General features: G+C 43.5%; 1 protein-coding gene across 10 annotated transcripts in view; it reads left to right on the plus strand.

Annotated features, from left to right (window-relative positions):
- Window positions 1-16,340, plus strand: part of MCPH1 (microcephalin 1) — a 245,709-nt gene that overhangs the window by 20,212 nt on the left and 209,157 nt on the right. For 7 of the 10 annotated variants that reach the window (XM_047713746.1, XM_047713674.1, XM_047713702.1 and 4 more), the window contains exons 4-5: window positions 10,086-10,173; window positions 12,802-12,916. In XM_047713746.1, the coding sequence (XP_047569702.1) occupies window positions 10,086-10,173; window positions 12,802-12,916 (203 nt within the window). Of the gene's footprint in view, window positions 1-10,045; window positions 10,178-12,801; window positions 12,917-16,340 lie in introns of all 10 variants that reach the window. The other 3 variants (XM_047713729.1, XM_047713719.1, XM_047713739.1) reach the window with 3 other exon arrangements.

A 16,340-nucleotide genomic window follows, 5' to 3' on the forward strand; every position in this document is an offset into this window, starting at 1 on the left:
GAGGAAGGCAGAGAGAGGAGGAAGCAGGCTCCCTGCTGAGCAGAGAGCCCGATGTGGGGCTTGATCCCAGGACCCCGAGATCATGACCCGAGCTGAAGGCAGAGGCTTTAACCCACTGAGCCACCCAGGCGCCCCTCACTGTTCCTTTTAAGGTTTAAATTGTCTTTGATTGGCCAGGATTGCCCATCCAGTTGACTTCTGTGTTATTTTACCTGTTTCCCATCATTCTGTGAATGCCTATTTTCTTTCTTGCACAACAATTTCATCCAAGCTTGCTTGTTCCATCTCTTCCCCAGCCCTGCGTTCAGCCTTTTCTCCAGGGATCCCTGGTTCCTTTTACTGGAAATGGTATCTTGAACCCGTAGTGTGGGTGCTGGGGTGCACGGTCTTCCATCAGGTGTTGCTGCTCCCACGCCCTCTGGTGGACAGAGGTAGTTATGCATGTGTATTGTAATACACCGCTGTATTTATAGCTCCGTGTCTAGTGAGCCAGGTTCCCACTGATATCCGCAACATCAGTCCCAAACCAGGGGGATCATTCTCGTCCTCATCTTCTTCTGGTGTTTGTAGCTTTGTTCTCAGACTGTGAGAAACCTGACTCCGGTTATCCTTGTTAGCAGAGCAGTTAATCAAGTATGTGGGTGACTAGTCTCTTCTCCAGGACCGTGTCCTTCCCTGCACAGCCCCCGTCGTCTGCTCAGGCTTGGATTCCCCTCTGCACTGGGCCTCTTCTCTGCACAGATGTCCTCTTTACCCCACTGGCCGCTACATGGGGGACCTTCTACATCTGTCTAAATTCTGATACCTCTCACTGTGCCTTGCCCCTCCGTCTATGTGGACACCCTCCTCTGCCTTCCTGAGCTCCAGCACTGCATGCCGGGCCATCCCCCACACGGATGCCCCCTTCTCAGCCTCTGGGAGTTCCCCCAGTGGACAACACAAGTCTTGTAGGGGTCCACCCTTGCCTCACCGGTGTGGCTTTAGGACAGAATAGGCAGGTGGGAGGGAAGCCTGGAAGGGCAGGTTTCTTATCTACTCTTACCTTGAGAGCACATGCTGCTGAAATGTGGGAAATGATCTCACAGAGTTCAAAGTTACCCTTAAACTTTTAATGTTTCTTAAGCCTATTCCTGTGATTAAAAGCTGTGTGTTAGTAGTACAGGTATTTTTTTTTTAAGATTTTATCTATTTATTTGACGGAGAGAGAGATCATAAGTAGGCAGAGAGACAGGCAGAGAGAGAGGAGGAAGCAGGCTCCCCGCGGAGCAGAGAGCCTGATGCAGGGCTCCATCCCAGGACCCTGAGATCATGACTTGAACCGAAGGTAGAGGCTTAACCCACTGAGCCACCCAGGCGCCCCAGTAGGACAGGTATTTTTTAAAATGTACCAGTTAGGTTTTTCTGTTTGTAGCAAACTTTCAGTGTTCTGTGTTCATTAAAAGCAAAGCAGCCCCCAAATTATCTGCTGTTACCAGTTAAAACACCAGCTCAAAGGTAGGACATTTTGCCTATCTCAGATAGCATGGGTTTATTGAAAGAGAAGACCTAATATTCATAAATCAGTCAGTAAATAATATCAGAATAATGGGTTCCTTGTAGTTTTAGAGCAACAGTTTTCAAATCATGGTCCAGGGACTTCTGTGGTCCCTAGACCCTGTAAGGGGTCAGCAGGGTTGAAACTTTTTATATGAATAAGATGTTATTTGCCTTTTTCCCTCTAATCTTCTCAGGAGGGTACAGTATTGTTTAGGGGCATGGCATACATAGTACATGGAATGCTGAAGCAGATGTGAGAATCCAGCTGTTTATTGACATTTGCAAAAACATATGACCATGCCACTTTTCTCCCTTTTTTTCCTGTTTTGGGAAATACTTTTCATAAAAGCTGTTATTTGTGTTAACATGTATTGAGTTTTATTATTGTTGTTTTTAAATGAATTAACAATTACATATTTTAAGAACTCAGTTTTATTTATTTTTTGATAACTGCTCAGTTTTAATTTGTTATAATAAATATCCATATGTATAACTCACATAGAAAGGCTTTGAGGTCCTTGATTTTTTTAAGAGTGAAAGAGATTTTGAGTCCGAAATACTGCTTCACAGTTCAGTTTGTGTCTATGGTTTCTGACGACTGAGCTCCCACTGTGACTGCGGGTCTTGCTTTGTGTGGTGTGTGGAGAGGGTAGAGTGCACACATCCCTCTTCCTGACCCGTGCCCTGTGGGAGGTCCTCCACATTGTCTTGTTCCATTTTACTGTTGAAAGGGATTTTTCTCGTCCAGGTCAAATACTTTTCCATTGCCCCAGCTTTTGAAGAGGTAGTGAGAGAAGGCAACAGGGATGGGGCTGGTGACATAGGGTGCCTTTGGCATAACCCGTGGAGTTGATCCTGGTGCAGTAGAGGGTTTGTCCTGAGGGCGGGATGGGAGGGCGGGATGGGAGGGCCGGATGGGAGGCCCATGGAGCAGGCTTGCGGTGGGAAGTGCCACCATTCCTTAGCTCTCAAGGGAGAAAGAGCTCTTTGGAATGGAGCCCAGGCAGGGCTTCTCAGAGGGAAGGATGACACAAGCTGCTTTGTTCCCTGGTGGCTCTGAAGTAGCAGCAATTGAAGATCAAAAAAGTTGGTTCTGCTTTTAGGGGCCTCTCTTGAAACACTTTTCTGCTTGACCACTAGGTGGGAGGATAGTGTTACTTTACATTTCTGAAGAAAAGCAGAAATCAGCTAGTGAGCTTTTTTTGTTTATTCAGTAGATTTTGATTGCGTGCCTGATAAACACAGGTTTTGATATAGTGGCTGTTCAGTATTTTACTAAACATGTGAGCATACCTGTTGTTTGCATGCATAGAATGACGTCACCGGTATTATGGGCTGCCTGCTTCTTTGTTGGGAAAGGTTGTGTATAAACCCAAAGTGGATTCAGAAGTGTGTCTCTGCGTCTTTCCACACTGCCAAGTGACAGGTACCTTGTTGGGTACTTATTGCCAGTAAGGACTGAATATGTCTTCCGCATCACCTGGGTCAGGCACACATTTTGAATCAAGTGTTCCCACAAACTACTAACTAGTAGAGGATACTTATGAGTTTTGTGAGCTTGGACCAGTGATCTCCTGTGAGCTGCAATGTCTTCAGTTATCAAATATGAGAAAATCGTGTGACAGTATTTATCTACCAGGATTGCTGTGAGGTTCTTATGAGCTGGCTGAGCTCTATGATGCTGCTGATTGTAACTTAAATGTCGCGTGTCTGATGGTGCAGTTATCCTGATTCTTTTCACCAAGCCTTCTGTCAGGGTGCTTCCTGGCCACCCCCCCTTTTGCTCTTTTGTTGTTTATAACAGTGGGAAATAGATGATGTTTCACTCGAGTAAGAAGAAGCTGGTCGACCCTGCTCAGGGTACAAATTGGTCATTAACGGACCTTTGTTTTAAAAGAGGCATTCCTAAGAAATATTTCTCTCCTTCCTCGCTTTATCGTTGATGCCTGTTTCTCATTTCTTTCTTTGGACCCATTATTCTGCCTACCCTGTTCATTATCCGCTTTCTGTGGGCCTAGGTGATTACAAAAATGTAATTTACATAAAGTGAAGTATACCCATTTCAAGGGTACCGTTCACCGAGTTTTGACAAGTGTACGTACCCATGTTACCACCGCTACCACAGTCAAAATATTGTGAGCATTTTCATCATCCTAAGAAGTTCCCTTGTGTCCCTTTGCAGTCATCTTCCCTGCCCCAGGCCCCCTTGTCCCTTGACACAGTTGTACCGTAGGGCTAGCACTCACCTGGTTTCTGGCCCTGTAGCACAGCTTTGCTTATTCTAGGGTCTTATATAAAGGGAATCATCCAGTATGTGTTATTTTATTCCTGGCTTCTTCTGTTTGACATGATGCTTTTGAAATTTATCTCTATTGTTACGTGTATCAATATTTTATTTTTTTATAGCTGAATGATATTCTTTTGTATGGATATACCACAGTTTGTCCATTCATCTGTTAGTGGACATTTGGGTACTTTTCTGTTTTTGGTTATTATGAGTAAAATTGCTATGAATAATCACATTCTTGTCCTTACACATTTTTATGGCTTTTGGGCCATTACCCAAACTGTTTTCCAAGGTGTTTGTATCATTTTACATTCCTACTTGAAGTGTGTGACTATTCCATTTGCTCCACATTTTCACCAATACTTGGGATTTATCAGTCTTTAATTTTAGCCATTCTAGTGGATTTGTAGTGGTATCTCCTGTGTTTATTTTTTTGTAGCAGTTCTTTTGTGGATATAATTCACCCATCGAAAGTGAACAATTTACTGATCTTTTTTTTGTTTTAATTTTGCTTTTTTCAGTTTTTATTTTTTATTTTATTTTTATTTTTTAATTTAATTTTACTTTTCAGTGTTCCAAGATCCATTGTTTATGCATCACACCCAGTGCTCCATGCAATATGTGCCCTCCTTGATATGCACCACCAGGTTCACCCAAACCCCTCCCCTCCAAAACCCTCAGTGTGTTTGTTTGTTTTTTTTTTAAGATTTTATTTATTTCTTTGACAGACAGAGATCACAAGCAGGCAGAGAGGCAGGCAGAGAGAGGGGGAAGCAGGCTCCCCGCTGAGCAGAGAGCCCGATGTGGGACTCGATCCCAGGACTCTGAGATCATGACCTGAGCTGAAGGCAGAGGCTTAACCCACTGAGCCACCCAGGCGCCCCCTTCAGTTTGTTTCTTAGAGTCCACAGTCTCTCATGGTTCTTCTGTTTTTGTTGTTTTTAAAGATTTATTTATTTGAGAGAGAGCCCGAGCCCACATGCGAATCGGGGGAGGGGCAGAGGGAAAGAATTGCAAGCAGATGCCCCTGAGCCTGGAGCCCTACTGGGGCTGAATCTCACAACCCCGAGATCATGCCCGGTGGTGAAATCAAGAGTCTGATGCTTGACCCATGTAGCCACCAGCTGCCCCTTGTTGGTTTTAAGTAAACTCCGCACCCAGCATGGGGCTCAAACTCCTGACCTTGAGATCAAGAATCACATGCTCTACTGACTGAGCCAGCCAGGGCCCCTATAATTCAGTGTTTTTTACTATAATTACAGAGTTTTGCAGCCACCAACATAATTTAGAACATTCTTATCACCCTAGAGTGCAACCTTGTACCCTTTACATCACCCTCCATACCCACCAGCCCAGGGTAAATACTGATCTGCTGTCTCCAGGGATTTGCCTCTTGTGAACATGTCATGCGAGTGCAATCCTACAACGCGCGGTCTTTTTGCCTGCCTGCTTTCTCTTAAAATAATGTTTTCGAGATTCTTCCATGTTGTAGCGTGTACCAGAATTTCACTTTTTTAAATTATCAAGTAATATTCCATTGTATGGCTAGATCGCATCTATCCATATCATGTATGATATGTGAATATTTTTTCCCATTTCTTTGGGTTTTTATATGTCCATTGCAGTTTCCTGTGAAGCAAAGGGTTCTAATTTTAATGAGGTCCAGTTTATTTTTTGTTATGTTTTTGATGTTATTTAAGAAACTGTTGACAGGGGCGCCTGGGTGGCTCAGTGGGTTAAGCCGCTGCCTTCGGCTCAGGTCATGATCCCAGGTCCTGGGTTCAAGCCCCGCATCGGGCTTTCTGCTCAGCAGGGAGCCTGCTTCCTCCTCTCTCTCTGCCTGCCTCTCTGCCTACTTGTGATTTCTCTCTGTCAAATAAATAAATAAAATCTTTAAAAAAAAAAAAAAGAAACTTGACAAATCTGAGATCAGGAAGATTTACTTCTATATTTTCTTTTGACAACTTTATAGTTTTAACTCTGACAGTTTAGATCTTTAATCCATTTGGAGTTAGTTTCTGTGCATGGTATGAGGTAGGGGTCTGATTTCATCCTTTTTTGTGTGGTATGTGGTTGTCCCAGCATCATTGTTGAAAAGATGATTTTTTTCCCAGTGACTTTTGTCATAATTAACCAGGGGCTCCTGGGGGTTTAGTGGGGTAAGTCTGACTCTCGATTTTGGCTCAGGTCGTGATCTCAGGATTGTGAGCTCTGCTTCAGGCTCTGCACTCGACAGGGAGTCTGCTTAAGATGTTGCCCCCCTCCCCCACCGCCATCCCTGCTCACTCTCCCTCTTTCTCTCTCTTAAAATTAAAAAACAAACAAAAAACAAAAAAAACCCCAAACATATATTTGAGGAGCCCCTCTGCCTTTAGTGTGTATTTCCCTGATGACTTTTACTAAGTGTAAGATCGCATGCTTAGTGACTGTCTTTGATTTAAATCTTTTGCCAATTTGTAAAAGTTGGGTTTTTGTCTTTGTAATATTGATTTACAGGCTATTTTTGTACATTATTCATATCAATATTTTTGGTCAAATACACATACTGTAAATATCTGATCTCAGTCTATGGCTGACTTTTCATTTTCTTTGTTGTGTCTTTCAGAACACACCAGTTTTTTATTTTGTTGAGGTGCAGTTTTTCATTTTCTTCTGTATGCTTTGTGTCTTTGATATTCTGTCTGAATGTCTTGGCTTACTTTGAAATTGTGAATCTTTTCTTCCACTTTCTAATAGGATTTATGGTTTTGGACTTTATGTTTAGTTGTGTGTGCACGTGTGTGTGTGTGTGTGTGTGTTTAAGATGAGGTCTTGAGGTCACTGTTTCTTTCTATAGTGAAGACCTTTGCTCCTTCAGAGAATATCTTTTGAGTACTTACTCTCTGCCAGGCCTGGCCATGACTGTCATAACTAAACAGGCATATTCACTCCCTCGTGGAACTTAGTTTTAATGAAACAAGGTTTGTAAGTGCGGGGTTCGGTGAATCCTCCGAAGGGAACAGGAGGGGCGTACCCACAGCACCCGTTTGGCGTTGGTTACCCTCCTGACCCTCCTCTCCACAGTGGCTGGGGAGACCCCTTGCAGTGGGTGACCTGTGAGCTGAGGTGAAGACGACGTGAAGGAACTAGACGTTCAGAGACTTGGGGGGCCAGTTTTCTGAGGAGTAGGAGGTCGTGGTCTGTGACGGGGTGATGCCAGTGTGTGTGAGGGCCTGCGAGCATCAGTGGTAGGCTCTCTGCGGAAAGGAAGCTTAGAGGCAGGGACAGGCTCCTGCAGGGCCCTGGAAGGGATTTGAATTTTACCGTGTCTCTGTCTCTGTTCTCAGTGTGCCCTCTCAGTGTCAGCCCTACACGTGGGGCTCTGCTGGGTGAATTCTTGTGGGTAAAGCGCAGCACCTGAGTGTAACTAGGCCCAGGCCTGAACTCTCTGTCCTCTCTTAACTGCGTCCTGACTTCATTTTCTGTCTTGGTTTAGGTGCCCTTTCTTTCCCTGTTGTGCCAGCCGGAGCCCTTTGAATCAGAATGCCTCGTTTCCTGTTCCCATCCTGTTATGGAGAGAGGGCCCCCGCACACACAGGAAAGAGAGAAGTCAGCTATTATTACAAGGCTTGTAGTGAAACAGTGGTCCCTTTCTCGCCCCTTCCCCCAGTTCCTGCTCCTCAGGGGTAACGCCTCTCCACCTGCCCCTCTTGCTGCAGCTCTGTCCTGACCTCTGAATTCCCATTTTTTTTTTTTTTTACCATGGCTCTGCTGCTGCCTTGACTTCCCAGTTTCCAGCACTGTCTAGACTTTGTAGTTTGCAAACACAAATTTAGCTCCCCAAGCGCTGTGTTCTGGGGGACCCCACGCATGTACGTGCACCTGTTCATCGCACCACACTGCCTCTCTCCTGATTCCATAAATAAAATCAGCAGCAGATGAGCTAAATCAGCAGTTTTGCTTTACATTGTTATGACTGGGAAAGTCGTTTTAGCTGAATCTGAAAATGCACACAACACGTTTCCTTTTGTGTGAAACTTTGTGCTACCTGAACTCAGCCTGGTATCCTTGAGTCCAGTGCGTCCCTGGTCCAAGTTGTCTGAAATCCGAGCCCGTTACCGGCTTTGGTGGCTGGAGCGAGTGGGGTGCAGTGGCCCTGACTGTGGGCACAGTTGGGGGTGCAGTTGCTGCTCCTCAGACCCGTCCTTGTTGCTGGAGCCCTTGAGGTGTGAGGAGAGGAGTTCAGTCCCTTGGCCTCCCTCATCCAGCTTCCAGGCTCGGGTTTCCTTTTCTGTATTTGCTTTTCAGTTCCCTAGACATCTCTTATCTACTCTTCATTTCTGTTGGTCTGTGTCATTTTTTTTTGCTTTATTGTCATTTGAATGGGGTTTTGGGGGTAGGAGAGAAAAACACATGTGCTCAGGCCACCAGTTGTAACAAGAGCTCAAGAACATTCCATTTTTATTTCTAAATGTTGCTCATTCAAGGTTCTCCACCCAGTCCCACAGGTTCGGTGAAACCTTAGCATCTCCTGTCCCCCTACCTCCCACCCCCAGTCCCTGACTGGACTCTTTGCCCTCATGTCCCGCCTCCGGAAAACATCCCGCAGAGTGGCCTGTCCAGGCTCCCCCCAGATACAGCCCTCAGGGCGACCCGTGTGACCCTTTTCTGTCCCTGGTACCCTCGCTCCAGTGCGTTCGCTGCAGTCCCACCAAGTGGTCTGTTTTCCCAGAATTGTCATGCTGTTGTTGGCTTTGCTGCGCCTTTGTCTGTGCTCGTCTTCCAGACGGAAGACCTGCATCCTCCGAATCTGCTTCCTCATCAGAATTTATCTGATAGTCACCTCCCACCTGCAGCTTCTCCCACTCCGACCGACCCCCGTAGTATCACTTGTGCTCTCTCCAGCTTCTGCCCTACCTTGTTGTTCTCTTATCGTAATTATTGTGCTGTGGTTGTTTTTTAATTTTTGCATTTTTTGCAAACTTCTTTCATGGCTGGCTTAATAAAGACAGTTGCGCTGTTCTGTTTGTGTCCGCAGTGTATCGAGATCACACACACACACACACGTCACTTAGCTTTAACTCCATTGTGTGCTCATGAGAGAGAAATGAAAAAGGCAAAGGAAGCCTTCTTGTGATACGAAATTTTGACCTCACACGTCCTTGGAAGGGGCTTAGGGACCCTAGGGTCTTCTAACTACACTTTGAGATTCATTAGCCTAGTGACACATAGTATTGTCAGTTTAGTGTGTAATCTTCCAGACTTTGCTTAAAATGAGAAATGCTGTATTAATGTACAGTATACAGCATCATGTTTACATTTCTGCAGTTTTGTCTTTTTTCTTAATGTATTTAAGAGTTTTCTGTGTGAATATGGATATATTTGCCCTATTCTTTTTTGCATTATATTCCAATTATATTTTCAACTGTCATTTGCATACTGAATGTTGAACATGACAGGCTTATGAAATACAGTTGGAGATGTGTTTAGGGGCCCTATTTTAAAAAGACTGAAACAACAGGTAGGTGAGATTATTCTATAAACACAAGAGTGATTGAAGGCTTGTGATGTGGGTTTTGGGGAGATGAATAAAATGTTTTAAGCTTAATCTTTCAGTAATAATATGAATGAAAAGAGTAGGAACTATAGGTAGGAGATCATTTTGAAAATTATTGTAATTGTTCAGATTTGAGCGTCTGAATGTTTAGAAGTAGGTCCTGGGATTCCCAAGACAGGGAAGTGTGACGGGCGGCTTAGTGAGAGTGGAAATGACAGACTGGTGACAGGCAGACAGTTAAGGTACACGGGGCATGGCCGGGAGAAGCTGGTGTGGCCCACCCTGCTCTCTGATGAAACACCAGTTTTAGGGGCAAGATAATCTTCCTGGCCAGATTTCTCTAAGGCCCTTCTAGCTCTAGATTTCTCCGTGTATGTCCCGTTTGCTCTTCTTCTGTTAGTTTAACAGCATGTGCGTATACCGTACGTATGCCCCGCATTCATCGTTTGAAGGCTGTCACAAGCCTAAAGTTGTGTAAAAACTGCTTCCCTAACTGCCTCTTGGTTCTACTCTTACACTTTAAAAACACTGTAGAGAAACCATTTTGGAAAGTTGAATTTATATTGCCCTTTGTATTTCATTATAAATGTAGTTACTTTAAAAGTCACACCTGTTAATGTGGCCTTTGCATCTCTTAAATTGCTAACTGACACACGTGCCGGTGTGGTGCTGTGTGACTCTGACAGGAACGAGTGCTCATTCTGCTCGGTCCATTGAATTACACAGGTGCCGGACAGCCGGGGCACACGTCGATGAAGCGCTCTTCCCTGCGGCGAACACGAGGGAACACCTGCCGAGCCTAATTAAAAAAAAAGTAAGTATGTGATTTCGACAGTGGCTGTTACGAAATTTATTCCTTCTTTTATTCCTGCAAAGTGACACTTGGTGGAATATATTCAAGAGGTGTCTTAGGTATTGGAGTTGATGATACTGTTCTCTCCACATGGGGTTTTTAAGAAAGTTATAGACTTTAGTCTACCCTCTGAGTGCTTTGATGTGATTTGTGGGAAGTGGAAGAGCTCTGTCTGGCCAGTGGAAAACTAAAATTTGCCAAGAGACCAGCAGACGTGCAGGTGCACTGCGAACCGCTTCGGAATTTGGTTTGTTACAAGTCTGTAGCAAAATACCTCTGTTCTGCTGTTTAGTTGGAAAATCTCTAAAGTCTGATGCAGAAATATCCAAGTTATTTATTGAGTAAGTTATTTATTATGGGAAATCCACAGTGCAGACTTAAAGACACGGCTTTCCTTTGAGGTCTAGTTCACATTTGATCCACAACATTTTCACTCTTTTATTATTTAAAAGTTTTAATTGTGATTTCTTTATTTGTGGGAAAACGGTTTTCCAGGAAATGGTCAGTGTTGCTTTGTTTTCATGTGAGGGTCCCTGTTGGGGAGGAGATTTGCAGACTTTGTCCAAACTGACTTAGAAAGACTAGACCCATACATTTCCTGTAGGTTAAGGAAGACATTCCCCTGGGGGTTCGCAGATTTTCTGTAAATGGTGACTCCTGTATCTCAGACATTTCCTCTTGGACGGGCCAGATTTGCAGGGCAGTGATGGACAAACTCAAGTCTCTGTCCAGATCCCCTTTGATTAGAGGTGAGCTAGAGCTTCTAAGTCCTTACTCTTTCTGATACGCCAAGCAGTGGCTGTGTCTACCCTTTTAGAAGTAAAGGACTTATTTTAAAAACACACTAATAAGGAGTGTATTTCCATCGTAAAACATTGAGTAAACACAGATAAGGCAGATACCTCTCTTAATGTCTTTTTCTTCAAAGTAAGCAGTTTTTGGTTTGAGTTGGGTCCTTGAAGATCAGATGGTCTTCAGGACACATACATTACAGACACACGCACACACACACACACACACACACACGTTTTGTACAAATGAGATTCTGTGTTACATGTATTGTCTGGGAGATAATGCTTTTTTTCTTCTTCTCATAACTGTGTGTTTGACCATTTCATGACAAATGTAGGCCTTCACTCAAGGGCAGTTGCGAAGTGAACATGACTTCAGACTGTTATTATTTTGGGCTCTTTGACAAGGTTCTCAGCTTCACTCTCCCTCATTCTTTCTGTTGCCAGTCTGACCTTCTTGCTTGCTGTTCTGAAAGTCACCAAGCGTATTTGTAATTCAGAGCCGTTGCATTGCATATCTGTTCCCTCTATCTGGAACACACTTTCCCCAAACTTCATGCATGTTCCCCTTTTTCTAACCTGAGTAGGGCTTTGTGCCATTCCTTTCTCGGGGAGACCCCCTCTGACCACCCTGTGTACAGCAGTGGTTCCTTCCTACTGTGTCAGCTGTCCTGCTCCCACTCGTCTGCTGCTTTCCTTTCTATCTGCAGGACTTACTCCTTTCTGACGTACTGTAATGATGGTGGCAGTCAGCCAGGGTTGTCGCTAATGAAGATTCACGGGACCCTAAAGGATAATGCTTGAGAGTCTGGGGAGCACCCTGGGACCAGGGAGTTGTAGGGGAGACTCATGGGTCGTGCTGGTCCGGTACCCCTGATGTCAGCACATTACCTCCCCCCGCCAACAGCAGAGCCCTCCCACTGGGAGCTGACCAGCCCTGGGAGTGCAAATGCCCCCAAGTGCTCTGGACTTGCGGTTACAAAGCAACATTGTGCAGTAGGACATTGCTTGCTGTGCTTGTACTAGGGGGAAAACAGTTCAGGCCAGTTCCAGGCCTGCTGGAATTAACCCTCCTGACACACATAGCCTCTATTTTACTTATTAGTGATGTTAATTTTCTGTCATTCTTTAATAGAGATAAGCTTCTGTTATCAAGAATCTTCTTTTTTCGAAGACCAGTGCCTGACACACACATTTCTGTTAAATAATAAATGAGAGCGAGATACTCAGTCGAGAACACAGGAATGGGCACGGGAGGGTTAACCCAAGACGTTCTTTGGATGTTAGCCTGCTGCCTCATCCTGTTTGTCACACCTTGATTGTGTAGTTTGAGTTTTGGGGTTTTACTAGCAGAATAGAATTACGGTGATTTAAAGACAAAGCAGGATTCAATCTTGTTTCTTTCTTTGGTAGTTAGAAAATAATTGCTTTTGTACTCTGTTACCATGTTATGATTTGGGGGAGGGGGAAAGAGGAGAGATAATGTAAGGGTAACAAAAATAAAGAAAACGACTAAACGACTAATTTTGTTTAAGAACCTTCCTAGAAACTAAGATTGCTGGCATCCTGGAAATGCCTCAGAAAATGTAGCTCCTTGGTGTACGGTCTTGTATCTAGTCTTTCAGTTCTGCAGCCTGGAAGGAAAGAGACACTGCCATTTCACACGCAGCGCGAGGAATGCCTCTGTCCGCAGGTTTTCCTTGCAGTGTTGTAACAGGTGTTAGAAGCGTCGGGAACAGGTTGTCTTGTTACACAGCTGCTGCTCAATAGTATTCACTTTTATGTCCTTTCTGCACAGCGGAAGTGTATGCAGCCCAAAGATTTTATTCCTAAAACACCGGAACACGATAAAAGGCTTCAGAAGAAATTTGAAAAAATGGCTACAGAGCTACAAAGGCAGAAGAGAAGTCTGGGTGAGTCCAGAAATCGTGCTCAGTCCTGTGCACCTGTTTCAGCCGCCTGACGGCCAGTGGCCCCCGGCAGACCCTGCTGCAGCCTGCAGGAGACGGACCGCGCTGCCGGACGCCGCGGTGTGAGCTCATGGGTGCAAGTGTCCGTCACTCTCCACGTCGATGAAACTCTTTACTTTCAGGAATGATTATGGAAAAAACAGATTTTGACTAAGCCCTATTAGACTAAATCCCTCTTCATTTCTTTGTTATTTTGAATCTCACTTGCGTTTTTACCTAATACTTGGTCTTTTTTGTTTTGTTACCTAGAATAGGGAAGTGTTAGATAACATATTCTTTCTTTATTTCACCTTAAATATAATTTTTAACTTTGAATTATTCCTTAGTAAAGCTAAAAAATAAAATGAAGAAACACATTTCATTGTCTTTGGGCTTTCATAATACCTATTTACAAACTAACCCATAGTTGTATTTTTGCTCTTTTAAAGGCATATTTTCTTTTAACTTTGGCTGCCTTTTGTTTGCTTTATTTGCCTTCAGCAGTTTGAATTTTATGTTCATTGGTCCAGTTTTCTTTTTAAATATTCTACACGGAGTTCACAGAGGTCCTTGAAATCTTTGTTCCCATCTGTGTGTCAGTTTGTGTATTGTCTATTGACCTTATTTTACAGTTCACTAATACGGTCTTCTGCCATGTCTAATCTGCTATAAAATCCATCTGTTCAGTTCACAATTTTGGTTATTTTATTTTGCAGTTCTAGGGTTTCTGATTTTTTTATAGGTTCTGTTATTCTGATTAAATCACTCACATTTTTCTTTTCATCTTTCTTTGCTTCTATCTGCAATATCTAGGATGCCTGTGTTTGTTTGTTTTTTGCCTCTGTTGTTTTGTATGATGTTTTTTTCTTTTGTTTTTTGTCATAAATGTTCTGTCTCTTAGTAGAAATGACAGTTTGTTTCTGTAATTGAAGGCAAGTCATTAGTTATAAAATATGTTTGAAGCTCTAGGCAACATTATTTTCGTAGACAAAAAAGTTTCTAGGTTCTCCTACTAAGAAGATGGAGTGGGGCCTTGTTGGCTTTATCTGGACTGATTCGAGTAGGAGATTCACTGACTTTCCTGTAAGGCTTGATAGACTTGATTTGACATTGATACCAGAGTGTGGCCATCTAGACTGTTCCTTTTTTTTTTTTTTAATTACATTATGTTAGTCTCCATATACATCATTAGTTTTTGATGCAGTGTTCCATGATTCATTGTTGTGTATAACATCCAGTTCTCCATGCAATATGTGCAAAATTTTTATTTATTTATTTGACGGAGAGAGAGATAGCAGGAGCAGGGGCAAAGGGAGAGGGAGAAGCAGGCTCCCTGCTGAGCAGGAAGCCCGACATGGGGCTCCATCCCAGGATCCTGAGATCTTGATGTGAGCTGAAGTGAGATGCTCAACGCACTGAGCCACCCAGGTGCCCCCATCTAGACCTTTCCACTGAGAGCCTGGCATGATAACTAGGATCCCTTTCCCTGACTGGTCCTGATCTCTCATTTTCATCTCCTGGTGAAAATACACCACAGAGAACTTTCCACCATTTTACAGAAGAATTCAGTTTAACTTTTAGTATCCTGCCATTTGTAGCTTCAGATTGGGCAACTCTTCTGAAGATAAAATCACATGCATTCAAGGAACGGTTTTCTACTACACCCTGCCTAACGGGTTTTGGTGCCACAGAGCCTTTGGTTTTCTGTTTAGTTTGTTGATACTGATAAACACTTAGCTTGTATGTTTGTTTCTCAGCAACTGCTCTCTGCCTGGTCAGAGACTGGACCTCCTCTTGCCCCAGGCGCTTTAATGATCAATCCTCCTGGGGGTAATAGCATCCACTGCTTGTCAGCTGGCTTCTCAGTGCTCCTTCTCTCCAGAATCCTGACTCTTCTGGTCCTGGTCTCTTTAGTAGTTCCCTGATGCTTTTACGTAGACATTATTTGTATTTTATATAGATTCTGTATTTTCTTTTTCTCTGTGTAGGCATTAGTTGGCTTCAAGATACTTTATTTCTTTGTCTTCAATTACTTGTAAAACCTTAAAGCACTTGAACAGTGGCACAATCACTTGTTTATGGTTGTATTTTGCACAAGGCTGTGAATCACATAGTGAACTTGGGAGATCAGTTAGCTACACGTTTCAGTTCTAGGTAGCAACAGGCTGCTTCTCTAGAATAAAAAAATAGGGAAATTTTTGTTCTTATGTGTTTAATCATAGAGTCATTTCTATTCTTTTTTTGTTTGAAATATAATTGACCTAACATTAGTTTCAGTGGATGATGTAATGATTCGCCATTTGTGTGTGTTGTGAAATGGTCATAAGTCCAGTTAACATCTATCACCATACGTATCAATTTTTTTTCTCATGATGGAACTTTTAAGACCCAGTTTCCAGGCTACTTTGAAATGTGTGTTACTAGCTGTAGGCACCATGCCGTACATGACATCTCCTGACTCACTCATTTATAACTGGGAGTTCGTACCTCTGTAACCCCTTCAACCATTTTACTCATCCCCCACTCCGGGGCCTCCGATGGCCACCAGTCTGTTCTCTCTCCCCATGAGCTTGGTTGTTTTAGTTTTTGTTCTCTGGTTTTGTTTATAGGTTCCACAAACAGGTGACATCGTGTAGGATTTACCTTTTTCTGACTTATTTCACTCAATGTAATGTGCTCACAGTCTATCTGTGCTGTCACTAATGGCAAGGTTTTGTTCTTTTTATGGCTGGATAGTATTCCTCTAAGTGTGTGTGTGTGTGTGTGTGTGTGTGTGTGTGTGCGCGCACGCGCGCGCACATGCACACATCACGTTTTCTTTATTAATCCGTAGATGGACATGCAGGTTGTTTCCGTGTCTTGGTGATTAATTGTAAATAATGTTGCAGTGAACAGGAGGGGGTCAGATATCTCTTTGCATCAGTCTTTTCCTTTTTTCTTCTTTAGTGTTTTCATTTCCTTCAGGTAAATAAATACCCAAAACTGGGATTATTGGCTCTAATGGGAAGTTTGATCTTTAATTTTTTTGAGAAACCTCCGTAGAGTTTTCTACAGTAGCCGCACCAATCTACATTCTCATCAGCGGTACACAGGAGTCCCTTTTCTGCGCTTCCTTGCCAACACTTATTATTTCTGGTCTTTTTTTTTTTTTTTAAGATTTTATTTATTTATTTGACAGAGAGATCACAAGTAGGCAGAGCAGCAGGCAGAGAGAGTGAGGGAAACGGGCTCCCCCTGAGCAGAGAGCCCGATGTGGGGCTCGATCCCAGGATCCTGAGATCATGACCTGAACCGAAGGCAGAGTCTTAACCCACTGAGCCACCCAGGTGCCCCTATTTCTGCTATTTTTGATAATAATCATTCTAGTGTACTGTTAGAATCTCATTGT

The sequence above is a fragment of the Lutra lutra genome, chromosome 2 (assembly GCF_902655055.1).
Source record: "Lutra lutra chromosome 2, mLutLut1.2, whole genome shotgun sequence".
NCBI classification, from domain to species: domain Eukaryota; kingdom Metazoa; phylum Chordata; class Mammalia; order Carnivora; family Mustelidae; genus Lutra; species Lutra lutra.